Source organism: Notechis scutatus, chromosome 5, assembly GCF_049901735.1.
Source record: "Notechis scutatus isolate UNSWTSFEM ecotype Mainland chromosome 5, rNotScu1.2, whole genome shotgun sequence".
Classification (NCBI taxonomy): Eukaryota; Metazoa; Chordata; class Lepidosauria; order Squamata; family Elapidae; genus Notechis; species Notechis scutatus.
The window spans coordinates 59,162,310-59,182,909 of NC_142013.1; the positions used below are offsets into that span (position 1 = coordinate 59,162,310).

Below are 20,600 nucleotides of genomic sequence, written 5' to 3' on the forward strand. Positions count from 1 at the left end.
AATATCAGCCTTTTTGGGTTTTTTCAGCGTATGTCAGGAACTGAAATGCATCATGTCAAGTACAGAACACAGGCCACTATGTACCATTTGTTAACTGATCACATGACAAAAGAACATGGAATATAACTGACTTTTTCATCAGAATTCACTACTCATAAATACCACAAGATCCTACATTCCTACAATTATTAATACAGATGTTGCACCACTATGTATTTCTCTTCTTTCAGATAATTTCATTATTTTAAGAAACACAGTAACTTTGAATAAACATTTAGGGTGAATGTACAGCAAGGTTGTATTTTAAAAAGGTACCTTTGCTTAAAGAAACTTTTACATTGGATAATCAAGCTTAATAGGATTAAAATCCTAAAATTTGAAATATTTACATCATGAATTACTTTATTCATCTATAACATAATTCAAGAAAACATTCTAAAGTTTCAGCATAAGAACACTGATAGAATATTAATCATAAGCAATATAAACAAGCACAATGCACACTGCAGACACAGGGTAGAATAAATATATATTTCAATTGGAATTAGCTCGTGGTTGTGTAGTACTAATTTTCAACTCTGCACATTGGCTACACCCACTATTACCCTTTAATATATCCTCACAAAACAAATGTATACTTCATAAAAATATTCACACTATGAAGAGTCCATATTGAATTTTGCCAGAATACTGAAGAAGCATTTCTCCTCTTAGATTTGCATTTGAAGGTTAATCCATTCTAATTTTCTGGTTGGTCATTCTATAAATGATGCTGTCATAACCTGGATCCATATTCCACAGATTGTAGGAGATAACAATCACAGCTATCACTAATCCAAGCATGATCCACAAAATTATATTGAAGATAACAGCATAGTTAAAGTTGTATGCATATCCTAGGTTATATGGATTTTCTGGCTTGCTCTATAACAAGAACAAAGGAATGAGTAAGCATATACAATAAACCATAAAGAAACACAAGGACTAGTCTAGAAGATTAATTGTAAAACAATGTGCAATTTATTCAGTGTAAGTTTGTTCCTAGTAAGTTATTAAGTATCAGTTGGAAGAATCTTCATCTTAATCCAAATGAGGAATCTACTAAATAATCCCTGACCAGTCTAGCACCTATATGAAAATTTTCAAGGAGGAAATTTACAACTGCTTAGGTAGATTGTTCCACTGGTTAGTAGCTTTTACCCTTACGGAATTCATTCTAATGTTCAGCCTTAATTTCTTTCAATATCAACCTTTTGGTCGTTGTCCTGCCTCTTTAACAGAGAACAGTCTGCACAGTAAAATCTCCATATAATCTTACCTTTTGAAAGTATAATACATCCAGTCCCTCATCTGGGCTAGTTTCCAGACCCCTCAATATCCCCTTAACCCTTCTCCAATTTTTTCAGGCCCTTTTAAAAACAAGCTGCCCCTCATTAGACAAAGGAAAATGTCTGGTCTAAACAGCACAGTTATTTCCTTCTGTGATCTGGATGCAATGTTTCTATAAATGCAGCCCAAGACTGTATTGGTCTTCTAAGCAATTGCAGCACATTGCTTATTCACACTCAACTGGTGGACCACCAGGATTCCTACAGCTTTCTCACATGCACTGCTAAGTGATGAAGTTCCAATGCATCTGATTTTTTTCCTACCCAGATTCAGCTTTATACAGTATTTACCACTGCCGAACACCAGTCTGTTGGATTTAGCCCAGTGTTCAGGCCTATTGAAGTATTTTCAACATAAAAAAACCAAACAACCTTTACAAGCCAGTGAAATTCATGGAATTAAGGGCATGTTTCACCTAATGAAAAATTTCAACAAAAAGTTTGGAAAATAACAGATATGTTTCTATATTTTATAGGTTCATCAGTAATCTGTGATTTTAGATTATTTTTAAATTTGCTTTAAACTTCACAGAAGTAATTTGGAAATCTAGCTACAAAGAATTTCAGTAAATCAAGTGTTTTCCTAATTTATGAGGTTCAAAGAAAAATGCTGTAATTGTTGTCAAATAATTAAGTTACAAAAATAGAAATGATAGACAAATTGAATAATTATTCAACTTTTGCATTATATTACTCTGAGACTCAAAGTGGCTATACTCAAGTGCATTTACAACTATGTTTTTTATTCCAAGACTTATGGCTAAAAAATAAAGAATAAAGCCCAGAGTAAACAGGTTATCATGAATACTCTGCATTTTTCTGTTTAGTTACTCCACTGAAATGCATGAAATTTTCAAATAAAGATTTATTATCCAACTACCAAAAAATTTGCAAGTTTGTATTACCTCTGTGGATTGTAGAATAGATCTGGATTTTCTCACAAAGGGAGTATCAAAAGTCTTCACAGTTACCACTTCTACAACTGCATTCCCACTGTAGATGTTGTACATCTCATCTGCAAACTGAAAAAGCCCAAAATTCAGAATTTGCCAGTTGAAATTAGATACAAATGAGAAAAGGCACACAACTCAAATATTATAATCGAATAGAGTTGGAAGGGACCTTGGAGGTCTTCTAGTCCAACCTCCTGCTCAAACAGGAAACCCTATACCAGGACTGTCCAAGTGGTGACCTGCGGGCCGGATACGTCACACGCAGGCCATGCCCAACCCAGTTCTGTAAAGGCAAAAAATATTGGATACATCACGATCCAGCCTGTGACGCGATCGAGTTTGACATCCATGCCCTATACCATTTTAGACAAATGGCTGTCCAACCTCTTCTTTAAAAGCTGCAGTGATAGAGCACCCACAACTTCACTGATTGATTGTTCTGTCAGGAGATTTCTCTTTAATTCTAGGTGGGTTCTCCCCTCCACAAATGAACAGGACAAAATGGTGGCAACAGTAGAGCCACCACCACTACACAGGTTCAGGACAAACTGCTGCCTTACCAAAGTCTGCACATTGCTGCAGAAACTTTCTGCAACATTGAGAAGCTTCTGTAGCACTATGCAGACCTCTCTAAAGCAGCAGGATGAAGAATTTCTCTAGTGGCCACAAATGGGCAGGACAAAATGATTACATTTGGATTCCTGCCACACAACCCAGGGACAAATGGCCTGCTCTCCTTCCACAACATGAACTCCAGATAGCTTCAGAAGCTAAGTGTGGGACATGATGGGTATGTGGAGAGTAGGCAATGCTGCAGGGTTCCAGAAAGGTGGGATGGGGGAAGGACACTGCAGCAACCTTTTGGTATATCATAAGGGAAAACAACTGCATGCCTGCTGCAATAACTTTGAAATAGGGTCAGATGTAGCTTTTTTTTGGTGGGGGGGGTGTCTGTCATAATTTCAAATGTTTATGTGGCCTGTTGTACCTCAAGGATTACCTGTACTTATGACTGAAGAATGAATTAATACTATATCTTTATTTGGCCAACAACTATAAGCTGAAGAAAATTTTATTTGAAAAGAAAAAAAACCAAACAGGTATCAGCAATAAAGCATTGCATAATCTATTCATACCTGTTTCTATATTCTAAATTAAGAAAAATTACATTATTTACCAGCATTTTTGCTCTACTAACCTTTTGCAGAGAGTCTGCAAGAATCTGAGTAGCATCCTTGAACTGCTGTGAATCTTCCCCATACCTTTTACCTATTTCTTCCAACCCAGAAAGTTCTAGAGAATATAGATCTGGTGAATGATCTTTGGCCAGATGTTTGTGTCTAGAAAGCTTGGGAAGTGATAGATAAAAATAATTACCAGGATATCAAAGTAAAAAGTAGGCATTTCAATTTTAGAAAGCAATATTTTAACTATTTTAAGTAATTGTTTTCTAGAACCTGGGGTGGAAGTTAACGTTAATGGTTGATTTTAATGACAGGTGCACTGGTGCAACATAAGACATGATTCTTTTTGGACAGCCCCCAGAGACAAGACAGAGACCTCTTAGCTGGTAGAAGCAGCTTGCCACATTCTCTGTTGGCTTCCCCACTGACTGTCTGGGAAAGATAGCAAAGATAAATGCAAATGGAATCACATGTTCACAGGGCGCTTGGCAACCGATCATAAGCACAAAACAGGTTGCTAAACACTTAGATCATGGTCACAATACCGTGGTGGGGGAAGGTAGATTTGACATTTTGCATGTGATCAGAAGTGCTCTACAGGACATAAAGCACCCTTTCTCAAGTGGTCATTAATTCAGAACATTAGGGATGGTCATAAGTCAAAGATACCTTTATATACAAAAAGTGAAGAGCTAGAATCATGGCAGCATGACATTCCATTTTAGTGAAAGTGCTGGAATATACTGATACATTTTTTATCCCATATTCTGCTTCTCCAGGAATTTATCAAGAAGTCCAGTTTAGCGATTTTAGTCTCTGTGCTCCCACGCCGAGTTGGAGGGCTCCGAAAGGAGCTAAAGCCACCCTGTGGGGGTGGTGAAGAAAAAAGGGGTGCCTGTAGGTCATGGAGAGCTGCAACTCTTCCGCTCAACTCAGGGCTTCTTCCCTCTCATCCATGATGAGAAGAGGGAGCCATCATGGCTGCCATGAACCTGGGACAGCTGAGGCAACAAAGAAAGTGCAGGAGTGGTGTAGATGGATAGTGACTGGAGCTGGGTGAGAAGATTCCTTTTTTATTTAGACCCTAACTTAAAAAAGGGGGGGAGGGGAGAAAATCCAGAAAAAGAGACTCTTAGAACTGTTTGCTAATGCAGAGAAAAATTCTAGACACGAAAGAAAGAAACTAAGGGGAGAAAAGCTAAAGACTTTTTAAAACATAGAAAATTGGACTTTCAAACTGGGTAGGCGTTGTTTTGGAAAGGCATTTTAAAACACTGGAACTATCTACCTGAATAATTTACTTTGCTTCTATAAATTGAATTAAAATTGGATTAAATAACTTGTTACATTTGAAACAACGCTGAAACCTAAGTTGAGGGCGCCACCTACTGATGAATGGAGGAGCACGGAGAGTTACGGGTGAGCACCGGAGGGTCAGAAGACACACTCAGACATCTCTCGGGAAGTCCTCTTGTGTGGAGGCTGAAGGAGGGGGGTACTGTACCCAGAAAAGCTTGAGCTCTTGCCTGCACAAACAGCGATGAGGCAAACTATGGGGCTTCTAAAGCACTCAGCTCAACCCAATCCAGAGTTCCCATCGGTCCCGTAACAAGCCGGCAGCGAAGGTCAGATTGCCCAGACCAAAAGAACGCTAAGGAAGACAGGATCCTAATAACCAGCCTGTTTGTGCGGGAGAGAGCTTGAGCTTTTCTGGGCTCGACACCCTTCCCTACAGCCTCCACACAAGAGGATTCCCCAAGAGACGTTGGAGTGTGACTTCTGACCCTCTGGCACTTGCCTGCAACTCTCTGTGCTCTTCCAAGCCCAGCTTGCTAAGTAGGGGGAGCAGCCCTGACGTCTCTGCTGTCCCCCCATGGCCCTAGCCATCGCTCCCCAGGGAAGGCACAGGAAAAGAAAGCGAGCAGGAACATTAACTCTCGCTGGGGCGAAAGAGCGGAGATTGGGGAAGGCACAGGCAACAGAAAGTGACACTTTTCAAAGGCGTCAGCTTGTGTCTTCTGTTGCCTGTGCCTTCCTCATCTCAGCTCTTTCACCCCAGTGAGAGCTATGTTTCTGCTCACTTTTCCTGTGCCTTCCCAGCAGCGATGGCTGGGGCCATGCGGGGGAGGCAGCAGAGCACCGAGAGGGATGAAAAAACTGACACAGACGCTGATGCCCCATTCCGGACCTACAGCCATTGAGGAAAAGTCCAGGCCAAGAGAGACGAGCTGGAAGGTGTGGGAGTGCCACACAAATGCAAGTAGCATGGTGCTCCTGCACCTTCCAGCCATCTCCATTGCCGCTTCAACCCGCCTGTGCCACCAGTCCCCTCTTGCTGCAACAGCACCATTACCTTATCCTGGCTGGCGAGGGCTGCACAGCTTTTTGCATATTGTTCCACCCGCAAATTTGCACATTACAGGTGCCACCCCCTATGGTGGAGATTTCCAACCCCAACACAGGCCGGTCTCATATTCCAGAGCTGCAGTAGTCACAAGACTGGCCCTTTGGTCATCCCAGAGCAACTCATCCATGGCAGGCCGGTGTCCAGGCGAGTCCTGTAACTAATGCAGCTCTGGAATATGGGACTGACTTTCCCACCAAAGTCAGCAAGCCATTGTCAGTCAAAATTCGTAATAATGGTCTGCGGGATTTGAAATTATGAGTTTGGTGGTCCCTGAGGTCCAAAAGGTTGGCGATCCCTGCTCTAGAGGCCTGGCAGCATAGGAGGATAGAGATGGGAGAAATGTTTAGACTGAACAGTGAAGACACAGATGTAGATAGAGATAAGAATCCAAGAGAGGAGTATGGGAGGAAGCTAAAAATGAATAAGAATTGAAGTATTAAAATGGATAGAAATTTTTAATTGAGCCTTGGTGACGCAGTGGTTAGAGTGCAGTACTGCAGGCTACTTCTGCTGTCTACAATTTGGCAGTTCAAATCTTACCAGGCTCAAGGTTGACTCAGTCTCTCATCCTTCGGAGGTGGGTAAAATGAGGACCCAAAATTATTGGGGGCAATATGGTAACTATGTAAACCACTTAGAGAGGGCTGTAAAGCGGTATATAAGTCTAAGTGCTATTTATTTATTTATTTAATTTTATTTATATTGCCGCCTATTTGCCCATGGAGACTCGAGGCAGCTTACAGAATATAAAACCATATTTAAAACAATAAAAACTAACAAAAATAATCAAATAAATTAATAAAGTACAATATAACACAATCCCCCCCCCCCACAACTCCCACTCCCTACCCTGATGACAGCAGATCACACGAGCCATTTAATGGGCTTCATCCCACTCTCGGTTCCCCAGGCTCGCTGGCAGAACCAGGTCTTTAGCACCTTCTGGAAGAGTATTAGAGTGAAGGCCATTCTAATCTCTGGGGGAATAATGTTTTCCCTGCTATTGCTATAATGATGGCTTGATTAAAAACTAGAATAGAGGCAGAAATAAGAATACACATTCTTTTATCAAGTTATAGCTAGATGGAAAAAATAGAGATTGAAATATGGTATTATTAAGTATGTTTAAACAATATGGTGATTGGAATGAGAATGGCACATTGAAGCATTGAATAATTAAATAATGAAGCATTACATCTTAATATAAACATGTGTGTTAACACTAGGATTAGTCGTGGTGGCCTGACTAGAAGCCAGAATAGAGGTAGAAATAAAAAATAAGGGGAATATTAGCACACATATTTTTATATAATAGAATAAAAGTAATAACTAGAGGGAAAGATTAGGTTGAAAGATGGCATTACTATGTAAGCTCAAATATCATTGTGACTGGCATTAAAATGGAACATTGAAATATTGAATAACTACAGGGGTGGGATTCTACTGGTTCAGACCAGTTTGAGCATTTGGCCCCGCCCACCTGCCCCTGCTGTTTCCTGTACTTTATTTCCTGTTTTTTTTTTTAGCACAGCTGATTCTTGTGGCTGAGTGGTTTGCCACACATCAGCTGTTTTACTAACAGGGGATGCAGCAGAGGGTAATTGAGTTGAAAATTGGGTTTTTTAAATATAGAGCACCAGTGCGAAGCATGCTGTCACCGAACAGATTGTTACACCGGTTAAATTGCACCACTGAATAACTACTTTAAAACAAACATGTATATTAATATTAGGATTACATAAGTTTGATTAATGTACTATTAATATTTTTATTGCCACTTGTCCCAAAATGAATGATACCCAGATGTTACACTGTTCATGTATTGATGTTGATGCCACCCCACACACAAAAAGGAGGAAAAAGTAGTTCAGTTTAGCCAGTAAATGGGCGTTGGTAAATTTACCTGAGAACGGCCTTTCTATCTATGCTTTTAGAGAGCCCAGGATGGGTTAGACTCCTCCTGAGGACATCATCAAGCCGAGTCTGTCTTGTATAAATGGAGCAGCCTGTGGGAGTGTCCCCAGCTTTGGCGAAGGTACTTGACAGACTTTAGTGAGTGTCTCTGAAAGCCAAAGAGAATCTTGAACAATAACATATCTTACCATAGTCCGGACGAAACAAGGGAGGGGCTGGGCTCTCTAGCAGCATAGATAGAAAGGGCATTCTCAGGTAAATTTACCAACACCCATTCTCCTCCATGCTGCTGTGAGAGCCCAGGATGGGACATACCAAAGCCTGCATGTCCTTGGGAGGGTCTTCGTCCGATTAATCACTCTGAAATTGGAACCACTCACTGAAGTACCTGTCTGCCGAAGGCTGCACTCGTTGAGGCATAGGAGTCCAGATGGTAGTGTCTGGATGTCCATATAGCCGCTCTGCAAATCTCTTCTAGGGGTGCCTGGGTGGCCCAGGCAGCTGAAGTCGCAGCACTTCTAGTAGAGTGTGCTGTTAGGCCCTGGGGCACCATGAGGGCTCTGGCTTTGTAGCCCTGTGTGATGCACGCCCTGATCCACCTACTTAAGGTGGGAGGTGAGGCCTTATTTCCCCGGTGGGAAGGGGAAAAAGACACAAACATGGCCTCTGTCTTTCTAAATGTCGAAGTGCGTTTGATGTAAATTCTAAGCGCCCTTCTAACATTTAGGGTGTGCCACTTGCGCTCTAGGTCGTGGTGCGGAAGGGGACAGAAATCAGGTAACACTATGTCCTGGGATCTATGGAACACGGTATTAATCTCAGGTACAAAGGTAGGGTCTAGACGGAGAACAACTCTATTGTTGCCTTATTCAGAGAGCAGCCAACTCTGACACCCTTCTAGCTGATGAAGAAAAGAAAATGAAGAAAACCACCTTCAGGGTTAAGAATTGAAGGGAAACCTTTCTGAGGGGTTCGAACGGAGGTTCTGTTAGAGCCTGGAGTACCTTGAGAAGGTCTCAGGATGGAAACCTGTGTACCACAGGAGGGCAGAGGTTGGAAGCCCCTTTTAGAAATCTCTGTACTGAAGGGTGGTGAGACAAGGAAGGAAATGTGTCCCAGGAGAGGACTGAGGAAAGAGCCTCTACCTGATGGCGTAAGGTGTTAGATGCGAGACCCTTCTCTAGGCCGTCTTGAAGGAAACGGAGGACATCTGCTACCTCAGCTAATGTTGGAGTGAGACCCTCTTTTTGACACCAATGACAAAAAAACTTCTAGGTGGCATCGTAGATGGTTTAAGAGACACCTGGACAGTAAGGATGACCCTTTCTGGGAGATTAGCCTCTCTTAACAGTTGCTGCTCAATCGACACACAGTCACTTTGAACCACGGGGGATCCGGGTGCAGCAGGGCTCCCTGATGAAGGGAGATCTTGTGGTCTGGGATCCTCCAGGGAGTGGCTATTAACAGGTTCACCAGGTCTGCAAACCAGGGTCTCCTGGGCCAATGGGGGCCAGGAGAATCAGCTCTGCCCATTCCTCCAACATCTTCCAAATGACTGCCGGAATGATGGGAAGAGGGGGAAAGGCATAGAGGAGACCAGTGGGCCATCTGCTCCAAAGTACATTGGTCCCCTCCGCTCCCTGACAAGAAAACCTGATGAAGAACCTGTTTACTTGAGCATTTTGGGGAGAGGCGAAGAGGTCTACCTTCAGGGTCCCAAACCTGAGGGAGATCCCTGAATAAGGACTGGGGAAGAGACCATTCTGCATGGTCGACTAGGCTCCTGCTCAGCCAATCAGCTTGGAAGTTGTCGATTTCTGAGATGTGGTCTGCTGTGATAGACATCAGGTGTCTCTCCGCCCACTGCCCCAACCGTTCGGCTTCCTTCATAAGGGCCCTGGATCTTGTTCCCCCTTGCCTGTTGACGTGCGCCTTTGTGGCCATAATGTCCGTCAACACTAGCACATGGTATCCAGCTATCTTGTCCCTGAAATGTTTCAGTGCTAGATATATGGCTCTGAGTTCAAGCCAGTCTATAGGGCCGGTCCTGTCCATCCGGGACCAAATCCCTTGAGCTATGTGCCCTTCCATGTGGGCCCCAAAACCCAGGAGACTTGCATCGGTGGTGATGAGCAGTCTGTCCAGTTCCTTGAACAGGAGTCCCTTCCAAAGGGCCAGGAAGAGCCACTTTAAGGAGCGACGGGTCTGTGGAGCGACGGGTCTGTGGACCCTGGCAGATGTGTGGCTGGTTCCTGCTCGTTGAAAGAGGAGCAGGAACCATTGTAGAGCTCAGGAGTGTAGCTGTGCCCACAGAATGATGCCGATGCATGAGATCACTTTCCCTAATAGTTTGGACAACAGTGACAGGGAGATAGTGTGTTGATGCTGAACCTGTTGAATGATCTCGGTAAGGTTCTTCCCTCAATCTGGAGACAGAAAAACTTGGCACAGAGTTGTTTCGATGACAGCCCCCAGGTGGAGCAATCTGGTTGTGGGGAAGAGATGGCTCTTCCTGGAGTTGATGGAAAAGTCATGGTACTGAAGACAATAGAGTGTGATTTGTAGATCTCGATGGGCGGAGAGGGTGGAGGACAACAGTATCAAAATGTCATCCAAGTAACATTGAATCCTTACTGGAACAGACCGGAGCAAAGCCACCAATGCCGCCAGTATCTTTGTGAAGACTCTTGGAGCCGATGAGAGCTCAAAGGAAAGGGCTCGATACTGGTAGTGAGAATTCTGGTATCAGAAACGGAGAAACTGGCAATGATGAGGCCAGATGGGAATGTGGAGGTAAGCCTTTGTGAGATCAATGGAAGAGAGAAGACCGCCCTCACGAATGGTCTCTAAAATAGAATGCAGAGTCTGCATTTTAAAGTGCCTGTATGGGATAAACTCATTCAGCAGAGGCTTGATGGTTATGCTTAATGTTTGTTCGGAGCACTTGTCTTCTGCCTTTAGTACGTCCTCAGGCTCAGTTGGAGTGCCCAAGGAGAAGGAAGCCACGACTGGGGCATCTACCAAGGGAACTGAAAGAGCAGTAGCTAGGGAAGGGCCCACGTTGTAAAACTGCCTATCATGGGATGATGGGCAGGGGCCTGCAGTTGGGGAGGCAAATTGCTCCTTGACTAAGTCCAGAAAAATGATGGGGGATGGAAGGACCTCCGAGTGAACAATGGGTTTGGAGAAGAGGGAATCCCCATGCCCCGATTGCACCACTTGAGGTTCGAGGACAGCTTCCTCCGAGGACAACTGGGCTGTGACCAGTGCCTTGTGGAGGAGGGGTTTAAATAAGGCAGGTTTGAATACTGCGGCTGAGGGAGATTGATTGGGTCTCAGATCCTCCCCTTCCTCTGAGAGGTTGGGGTTCCAGATTTCTCCCTCTTCCTCTTCAGATGCAGGGGAGGGGCTATGCTCAGATGGTTCTGCGTAGTCTCTCTGTTCGAAATAATCCCATTCTGCATGGGTAGGAGGGGCCCTGTGCTCCACAAGGTGAGGTAGTCCCCTTTTGGGGATCTGGGCCTGAGAGTAGGCCGGAAAAGTGGGCTGGGATCTGTCTGAAGGCCTAAAGATGTGTTGAAGTCCTTCTGCAAAGCCCTGTCTGAAGGCTATGGAGACTACATCGTGGATGTCAGAGGGCCTGCCACTCGATGGAGGATCTGGGGGCCTGCCACTGTTGGGGTAAAAGTAGCCTCTGCTCTAGGTCGAGAGCTACTTTGGGCTATAGATGGCAGAGAAGAGAGGTCCCAAGGAGCCTGTATGAAGTTGGGGCCCGATCTGCTCAAGTCTTGAGGCTGAATTGGTCCTCAAGCCTCTCTGGGGACCAGGACTGGAGGTGGCTAACAGGGGCTGGAGTTTCCCCCACCCCCCTGGAAGTACCTGCCTGAACCACCAGAGGATTGGCTGGCTGGGAAGCCTGCTGCAGTTGTCCCCTCATTTGCTCAATAGTCTTATTGAACTGCCTCTCCAAGGCCGCATGTCTTCATTTCTCTGCTTTTAGTTTGGCCTGGGATGTTTTCTTGGGGCCCAAGTCTTTGGCCCTGATCTTGGCCGTTACCTCCCTTTGAACAGATTGAGAGCATTGTCTCCTTTTTCTTTTGGCAGTCTGGAGGTCTTGGGTGTCCAGGCCCGAAAGCTCTGCGTGGATCTTGTCTTGATCCATAGTTGGCATAAGCAAACACAAGAGGTGCTGGAAGCGACCCTTGCTATGTGTTGCCTATGCAGTAACCTTAATTAGGGCCCTTTTGGGGGACAGGAGCAGGCCGTTGGTAGATGAAGCCACCTAAAATGGCCGCTCGCCACGTGCGTTGGAAGAGGTAGCTTTCAAAATGGTCTCTCGCATGAATTGCAGGCTACAATGGCTGTTAGTCGCTCCCTAGGTTGGAAACAGGCCCGAGCAGCGAAATCAGCTAGAAAGGGAAAATCACGGCTTTTTCAATCAGCTGTGAGGCATGGTTATCGCCAATACGATCTTTACTATCGCGGCGGCCGAAATCGCAGAGAGCTGTAGGGGAGGGCCAAGGGCTTTTCCCTTACTTATAGTCTCCCTTGGATTGAAAACGTTGAATCCTCGGCGTTGCAGGAGAGCTGTTGAAGGCACAGCTGCACCGGGTCCCTGGGAGCTGTGCCAATGATTTAAGATCGCTGTTTGACTTTTGCTGCTGACTAAAACTGCTTTCAAAGACACCAGCTCATCGAAAGAAGCTGAGTCAAAGCTGGGGACACTCCCACAGGCTGCTCCTTTTAATACAAGACAGACTCAGTTTGATGATGTCATCAGGAGGAGTTTAACCCATCCTGGGCTCTCACAGCAGCATGGAGGAGAACTACACATTCTCTGTTCTTTCTAATTTAAAATGTTTTAAACCAGCTGAAGAATTACACAGTCAGAAAATACCCAGTCAACCACATAGTAGAATTTTGTTTGCAGAATTTGCTTACCAAGCTTGTGATGTCATGCAAAACTTGCAATTCTGACAGGTAGAGGAGATCAACCTATGAAATAAACATGTAGACATAAAAACAAGCAAAACAAAAAGATGAATTGAAAAATCATTTCAATTTATAATAAAAATACTCAAAATCAATTCTGATATTAATTTAGCATGCATAACATATGCAGGACTTAACCATACATTATCTTAACAAATGAATCACTTAATTAAAATTGAAATAAAGTAATAAATACTCCATGCCCTGAAACAGATCTTATCTAGAATATAGATTTGACAAAATGGGACTCTATAACATACATAACATCAATTTAAAATAGTTGCCAAAAAAGACAATATGAATGAGTTTTACCTTACCTCATTGTTTCTGCTTAAGGAGTTGAGGGGAAGGAAAGCAAGAATGGAGTTATCCTGGAAAAGTCTATTCCGAAGCTGCCGCAGTGTGACAGAAAGATCTTCGAATACAGAATTTGCTTTTCCCACCATATAAACTCTCTGAAAGAACCATCATTATGCGTTATAATCTTGCACTGTGATAAGAGTCTTCAACTAACTCTTTCCTAATATTGAAAATTCAAAGAAAAATCTCTACTGAAAAGCATTTAAAGGTCATAATTTAATTTTTGATGCTTTTTTTTTAAAAAAAAACTTACTTCTTCACTAGGAGCTAATTGAACAACTACTGGCGTTTCCTCAGAAAATAAAGTATGTATTGAATTTGCAACCCCATCCAGGCTGAAGGGAACTGCCTAAAATAAAAGAAATGATAGTAAATTGAAATCTGTAGAAAACAGGAAAATAACTTTCAGCATATACACTGCTCAAAAAAATAAAGGGAACACTTAAACAACACAATGTAACTCCAAGTCAATCACACTTCTGTGAAATCAAACTGTCCACTTAGGTAGCAACACTGATTGACAATCAATTTCACATGCTGTTGTGCAAATGGAATAGACAACAGGTGGAAAGCATAGGCAGTTAGCAAGACATCCCCAATGTGTGGTTCTGCAGGTGGTGACCAGAGACCACTTCTCAGTTCCTATGCTTTCTGGCTGATGGTGTGGTCACTTTTGAATGCTGGCAGCGCTTTCACTCTAGTGGTAGCATGAGACGGAGTCTACAACCCACACAAGTGGCTCAGGTAGTGCAGCTCATCCAGGATGGCACATCAATGCGAGCTTTGGCAAGAAGTTTTGCTGTGTCTGTCAACGTAGTGTCCAGAGCATGGAGGTGCTACCAGGAGACAGGCCAGTACATCAGGAGATGTGGAGGAGGCTGTAGGAGGGCAACAACCCAGCATCAGGACCGCTACCTCCACCCTTGTGCAAGGAGGGACAGGAGGAGCATTGCCAGAGTCCTGCAAAATGACCTCCAGCGGGCCACAAATGTGCATGTGGCTGCTCAAACGGTCAGAAACAGACTCCATTAGGGTGGTATGAGGGCCCGACGTCCATAGGTGGGGGTTGGGCTTACAGCCCAACACCGTGCAGGACATTTGGCATTTGCCAGAAAACACCAAGATTGGCACATTCGCCACTGGCGCCCTGTGCTCTTCACAGTTGAAAGCAGGTTCACACTGAGCACATGTGAAAGGCGCGACAGGGTCTGGAGACGCCGTGGAGAACCTTCTGCTGCCTGCAACATCCTCCAGAATGACCGGTTTGGCAGTGGGTCAGTAATGGTGTGGGGTGGCATATCTTTAGGGGGCTGCACAGCCCTCCATGTGTTCGCCAGAGGTAACCTGACTGCCATTAGGTACCGAGATGAGATCCTCAGACCCCTTGTGAGACCATATGCTAGTGCGGTTGGCCCTGGGTTCCTCCTAATGCATGACAATGCTAGACCTCATGTGGCTGGAGTGTGTCAGCAGTTCCTGCAAGACGAAGGCCCAGCTCTTTCGCTTGACAGGCGGGCACGCACCCGCAGCTCGCTTTCCCGGCTCTGCCCAGCCCACATGGCTCTGGCGTGGCCCTGGCGGGATGAGCGGAGGGCCCGGTGGGGAGGCGCTCGCTGCTTGGCGAGAGCTCTGCCGCCGGGCAGGAGGGCCCGCCTGTCAGCTGCGCTGGGCGCCCCAGGTAAAGCTCTTCGTGCTCTGCCCGGCGGCAGGCAGGGATGGTGGCTGGGCGCTTCTCCCGGGGTGGGCCGATCCTGTGCTGCAGCCCCGGGAGATTCACCTCCCCACGTGGGGTTGGGCTGCCCTCTCGTGCAGGGGAGACTTTGTCGTACCAGTAGTAGGGCGTCGTTTTTAAAAGAATTGGCTTTGCCTTCGAAGGTGAAGGGAAGGCAGTGACAGGAGCGCCTGAAGCCGAGTGTCTCCGCCGGGCTTCAGTTGTAGGGAGGAGCCCTGGCTGGCTGCACCAAACGCCGTGGCGTTGCTCTAAACAGCGCGGCAGCATGGGGAGAAGGAAAAGCAATGGTGGTGGAAGGTCTCCCAATACGAAGTGCCCCACCAACGCCGAGATCAACATCCATCCGTCGCTGCCTGCTCACCCGAGGATGCAAGGGGGGAATTAAGTCACCCTCAAAAAGACAGCCTAGCCATTTTTTCTGGGGTCAAAAAAAAAAATAAGGCCCGGCCTTATTTTGTGAGAAACACGGTAGTTTCCTCATTGACTCTGCTTGTCACAAAAGGGGATCATATGACTCCAGGACACTGTGATCATCATAAATGTGAGTCAACTGTCAAGCATCTGAATGTAAACCCCGTGACCATGGGAATACTTCAATGATGTGAAAAAGTGTGAAAAATGGTCCTGACTCCTAAGTCACTTTTTCAGTGCCTTGTATCTTCGAACAGTCATTAAAGGAACTGTTCTAAGTCAAGGACTACCTGTAGTGTCCCAAGGAAAACAAAAAATGACATGAAATATATTTATGAAGACTTTTAATTGCATGTTACTAGCTTTCCCCAAAATAAGCATGTAGTTCTAAAAAGTAATGGGTTACTAGAATGCATAAACTTGTAATTATCTGAAGGAGAGTAAACATTAGTTATATTTTCATTAGGGCTATCTTAGGATCTTTTAAGATTAGCCAAACATTTCTTTCATGGGAAATAATGAAGATTTCAGAATCTTCAAGCAACTTATTTTGAAGAAACTGAAGAACACGTAACAATGAGAAATAATGCATATTCAAATAAGGTAATCCAAATTAAGGTGTACAGCACTAGCATTCATATTAAAATGGATACAAATTATAGAAAAATCATGCCCAAATTATATAAGCCACTGTTTTTATGAAGCTTTACTTTCTAACTGTATATAGATCTTTCCATATAAGAGGTAATTATTATTAGATAATCTAAAAATACCTGTTTTAAAGGAAGAAAGTGAAACTATACTCAAATAAAAATGTATTATTTAAATTGGCCTTAGCTTGTATATATCTCCTGTCTAATGTTTTTTCTTTCATTTATTGCAGTGTTAATCAGTAGAGAACTTTCCAAATGTTCTGAACTACAGTTTTTATCCTCCCCTCCCACTAAGTAAGTTTTCTGGGGTTCCTGGAAACTGCAAAACATCTGGGGGGCCCTAGGTTGTCTCACCTCAATTTATTATATTTCCATGTGCCAGGTTGATTTTTTACTTCAGTATATACATTTCCTATATTCCTCCCAGTACGTGAATAGTTTATTCATGGGGGGAGAAAAAGCAAAAATATGTTAATCATTAAGAAAAAAATTACTTTCCACTACAGCTGATGATATAAAGAGAAAGGAAAAAGTTCTGTATTTTCTCCAGCACAGATGGAAACATCTATATCATTTTCATACAGAGATTCTAGAAAGAACTGCTGTATAAATTTACTGAAATACAAATATTTTAAATGTTCCAAGAAAAAAAAAATGTATCTTCTATATGACTACCAAAATTTACATTCTGTATCTGTACACCAACTCATAACAAAAGCATGCAGTCTCAAAGCCATACTTTCCCATTCTCCGTATATAGAAGTTTAGCTACTAATACACTGGAATCTATAATGTACTTACATTTTCAATCGGGTAAGATATTCCATTCTTAGGCATTGTTAGCTTGTCTATCCCCATTATAGTAACAAGAACAGTAGCTCGCGGACGCCGAAAGAGATCACCTACTGCTAACCCAGGCCAAGAGAGATCCTGTAACAATGCAATTTTTCTTTTATAAAACATTTTATATTTTTAAAAAAATATTTTATGTGAATTTATGTATAACTTAATATGGGGCATTAGAAACTGTATCAATGAATTCATTACACTATTTAAATGAAAATAACAAATGCAATACTAACAATTCACTATTTTGGTAAACATGTTGGACATAATTATAAATAAATCTATAGCCCGATTTTGAATTCCCCTAGATAGTGCCGGAACACAGATCTGCAACAGTTTTTAAAAAAGGTAAGGAATACTGTGGCTGAAGAAATATACAGTAACGAGTCACATACTTCCTCAATAGAGAAGCCCATGGATAAGGCTGCCACATCTGGGATCCGTTCTCCAGGAATTGGCCAATTTCCTTCTTGAAATATAACAGATTCAGGAGTTCTTAATACACTGAATTCATTGGCAGAAACAACTGAAATAAGAATGCAGTATGATAAAATCATTTCCACAAACATATAAGGCAGAACAAGTAGTCCTCAACTTACAACCATTTATTTAGTGACCATCTGAAATTGTAACAGCACTGAAAAAAGTGATTTAAGACTGGTCATGGTCATGTGATCAAAATTCGGATTCTTGGCAACTGGTTCATATTTATTATGTTGCAGTGTCCTGAGGTCATCTGATCACCTTTTGCAAACTTTTGACAAACAAAATCAATGGGGAAGCCAGATAACTTTATAACTGTGTTACTAACTTAACAACTACAGTAATTTATTTAATAACTGTGGCAATAAAAGTCGTAAAATGAGGCAAAACTCACTTGTCTTGCTTAGTAACAGAAATTTTGGGCTCAATTGTGGTCATAAATTAAGGATTACCTGTACATAAGTTCATTCAACTCAGGCTACGGGGGTTGATAGCACTTGAATACAGTGCCAGTAAAAGAATAATACCTATAGGAAATTTTTTATTTATTTTATATCTGCGTACATTTAAACTATTTGAGAGAACAATGACAATTGCTATTCCCACCCAGATTTCAAAATGCTACTACAGCATTCTGATACAGGAAAAGACAAGATGTCGGATTACAGTAAATATGTTATGATTTTAAATAATCTATGGACAAGATGTTCCTGAAACCTGTGCTAAAGTAGCAGAATGCACCCATATTTGTAAACATACTGAATGACCAGCTATCAAGTGGTTTCTACATCAGGCACTTCAAGAAAGGATCCATGGCTGAGTATATAATTTATTATATAATTTTTAAAAACAATTTCAGATTTACTCTAAAGCATTTCCATTAAGTTCATTAGAAAATATCATTGGCCACAACCGTTTTAATCCTCTGCAAAAGATTAGGATAGACAAAATATAGAGAATCTTCTAATATTTGTTCAAGAATTTTAATTCTGTGTTGGCAATTTAAAGGCTAATTTACATACTTCAATGGGCAAGATTTGGCCCAAATCTCAGTTTTCTTATTCCTGTTAACCTGCTGTGAAGGAAACAGATCCTCCTTTGGAATCCCACACACAAACCTGCAGTTAGTATAATTTAGTTCTTGTAATTTTGACCATGTTAACCTTGGAGGGAGGTCAAAACTACATCCAAGGCTGTATTAAACAGAATACGTATTGACAATAAACACACAGGATTCTATAATACTAATTTACACCAACAGTACAGTATCAGTAAATATTGGCTAACTAGTATGTCATTTGAATTTGTAATGTAGGACAAAGGATCCATTTCAGAGTGTCCACAAAAAATTAGATAGTTTGCTATAATGATTAAGGTACTATGGTGGCTAGAAACCGGGAGACTGAGTTCCAGTCCCATTTTACACTCTTAAAAGAAGCTTGCTGAACTATTTTAAGCGTTCAGAAAAAGTAATCACACATTATCCACATTTAATCTGTTAACTTAAAACATTGTCCTCTAGCGTAGTAAAAACAAAAGCTGGGAAATAGATAAGTCTATGTGGTTTCAAAGATGAAGCAGCAGTTAAGGACAAACCAACAGCATCTAGTTTCATCTGAACAAAACAAGTCACCATGACATACAGATCAGTTTATTGACAATAATTAAATCCAATGCCAAATCTGCTCAACAATTGCTTAATTTAAAACAGCAAAGTAATCCCACTATAACATCCGTCGCCGCCATAACAGCCGCCTTCCTTAGCCAGGCCTTCCAGTAGGAGCCACAATTCCCATCATCCCCTGCCATCAATTCTAAAGATGACAACTCAGAAAAACGGTCTCCTTCGGCTATCGGCCTCCGAGTTTTCACTATCCTCCGGGCCTCCCCTTAAATATTCTGGGACGCTTCGAATTGCTACAGCCCGCCCTCGCCTTCTCACCGGTTCCCGTGACTGACAGGAAGCTCTCCGGACCACGCTCAGTCGCCCCCGGAAAGGCTGACCTTTCCGCCTTTCAGCTTTCGTCTTTGCCCGAAGGGCGACTAGAGCGGGCTGAGCTTCGCCAGTTCCGCTGAAAACAACCCTGGAACCTTACCTGCCAGAAGCACTGAGGCGACCCACAACACTCCCCTCCGAGACGCCATCACCTTCTCGTCTGCCCCAACCGCCGTTCCAGTCAGGGCCAAGAAAAAGCATCCGGCGTCCAGAAGCGGATGTCCCGCCTTTCGTCGTAATTGACCTCATTATCAACCACTCAGAAATCTTATATCATGAAGGCGGCTGAAAAAAGATGTGGTCACTTTCTGAACAGCAAGCGGGTGTTGGCACTATAGTGCTGGTGAAAATCCTACCATCGCGGCGACTTCACGCTGTCATGCGAATGAGGGAGGAGATTTAGCTCGAGTGATTGACGGCTTGGCCATTCACGACAAAGAAGGGGTCTTTCAGAAAAGCTCAATAAATTCCAAAGGAAAAGAGAATCACAGGACACTGTCGGACCATGAAGTTCGTGTACATCGACAGGAAATACTGCAAGCATCTGGGAACAGGAAGGAAAAGCGGGACCCGTGCAATCTAGTGACGAGGCATCGGGCAGTCTCCCAGACCTAAATTTTTGCGGAAGACAGGCTGAGATAGCCGGAATATCTTTGGGTCAAATTGACAAAGAAACTAGCCAACAATCTGGACAAGCCGCTACAGCGTTCTGATTGACTGTAGGGCTGGAGGGGAATGAAGGGAGGTCGAGTGACAGACAGACAGCTGATAGTTGACACATTTGCACGAAGCGCTTATGAAAGAGGATTTCTTAACCAGCCTTTGCCAAATTTGCCAATAAATACAAGTAAGAGTCAATTTGGGCTAGTGCTTGGCATCAGGCTAGAAACAGGGAGATCGTCAAGAAAGCCAGGGTAATCTTTGCATACGAGGGAGAATCACGAGGCTGAGCAAGTTGGCCTGGTACCTCACTTTTGTCAGTTTATGCACGCCTGGAATGAGGAAACCAGTCATACTTAATAGGAGAAGCCATAGGGGGAGTTCTGTGAACAACAATTGGTACTTGCAGGATGGAACATGTGAATTTGCAGTTCTGCCAAGTGTTATTGCAGTAGAGAAATGCCATCAAAATCCCATTGGTTGCACTCCAGCAATATCTTAAGCTGCTTATTCACTCCCTTTTCTGAATTTCTACAATTCAGTATATTGTAACAGCCAAATGGGCTGGGTTTACCTAGCAAACAAGCAAACAAAAATAGTTTAAACTAGCTACACTAGCTA

The 20,600-nt window shown here is 43.2% G+C and overlaps 1 protein-coding gene across 1 annotated transcript; it reads right to left on the reverse strand.

The window, feature by feature from the left end:
* Window positions 1-4: 4 nt before the first annotated feature.
* ATP6AP2 (ATPase H+ transporting accessory protein 2) lies at window positions 5-19,544 on the reverse strand. Its single transcript, XM_026674062.2, has 9 exons — window positions 19,420-19,544; window positions 17,236-17,366; window positions 16,796-16,924; window positions 13,452-13,547; window positions 13,156-13,293; window positions 12,788-12,841; window positions 3,540-3,689; window positions 2,294-2,410; window positions 5-924 (listed from the first exon to the last, which is right to left on the reverse strand). Exons 1-9 carry the CDS (start codon window positions 19,466-19,468, stop codon window positions 730-732), a joined length of 1,059 nt encoding a protein of 352 aa, XP_026529847.1. The 5' UTR covers window positions 19,469-19,544; the 3' UTR covers window positions 5-729.
* Window positions 19,545-20,600: the final 1,056 nt, after the last annotated feature.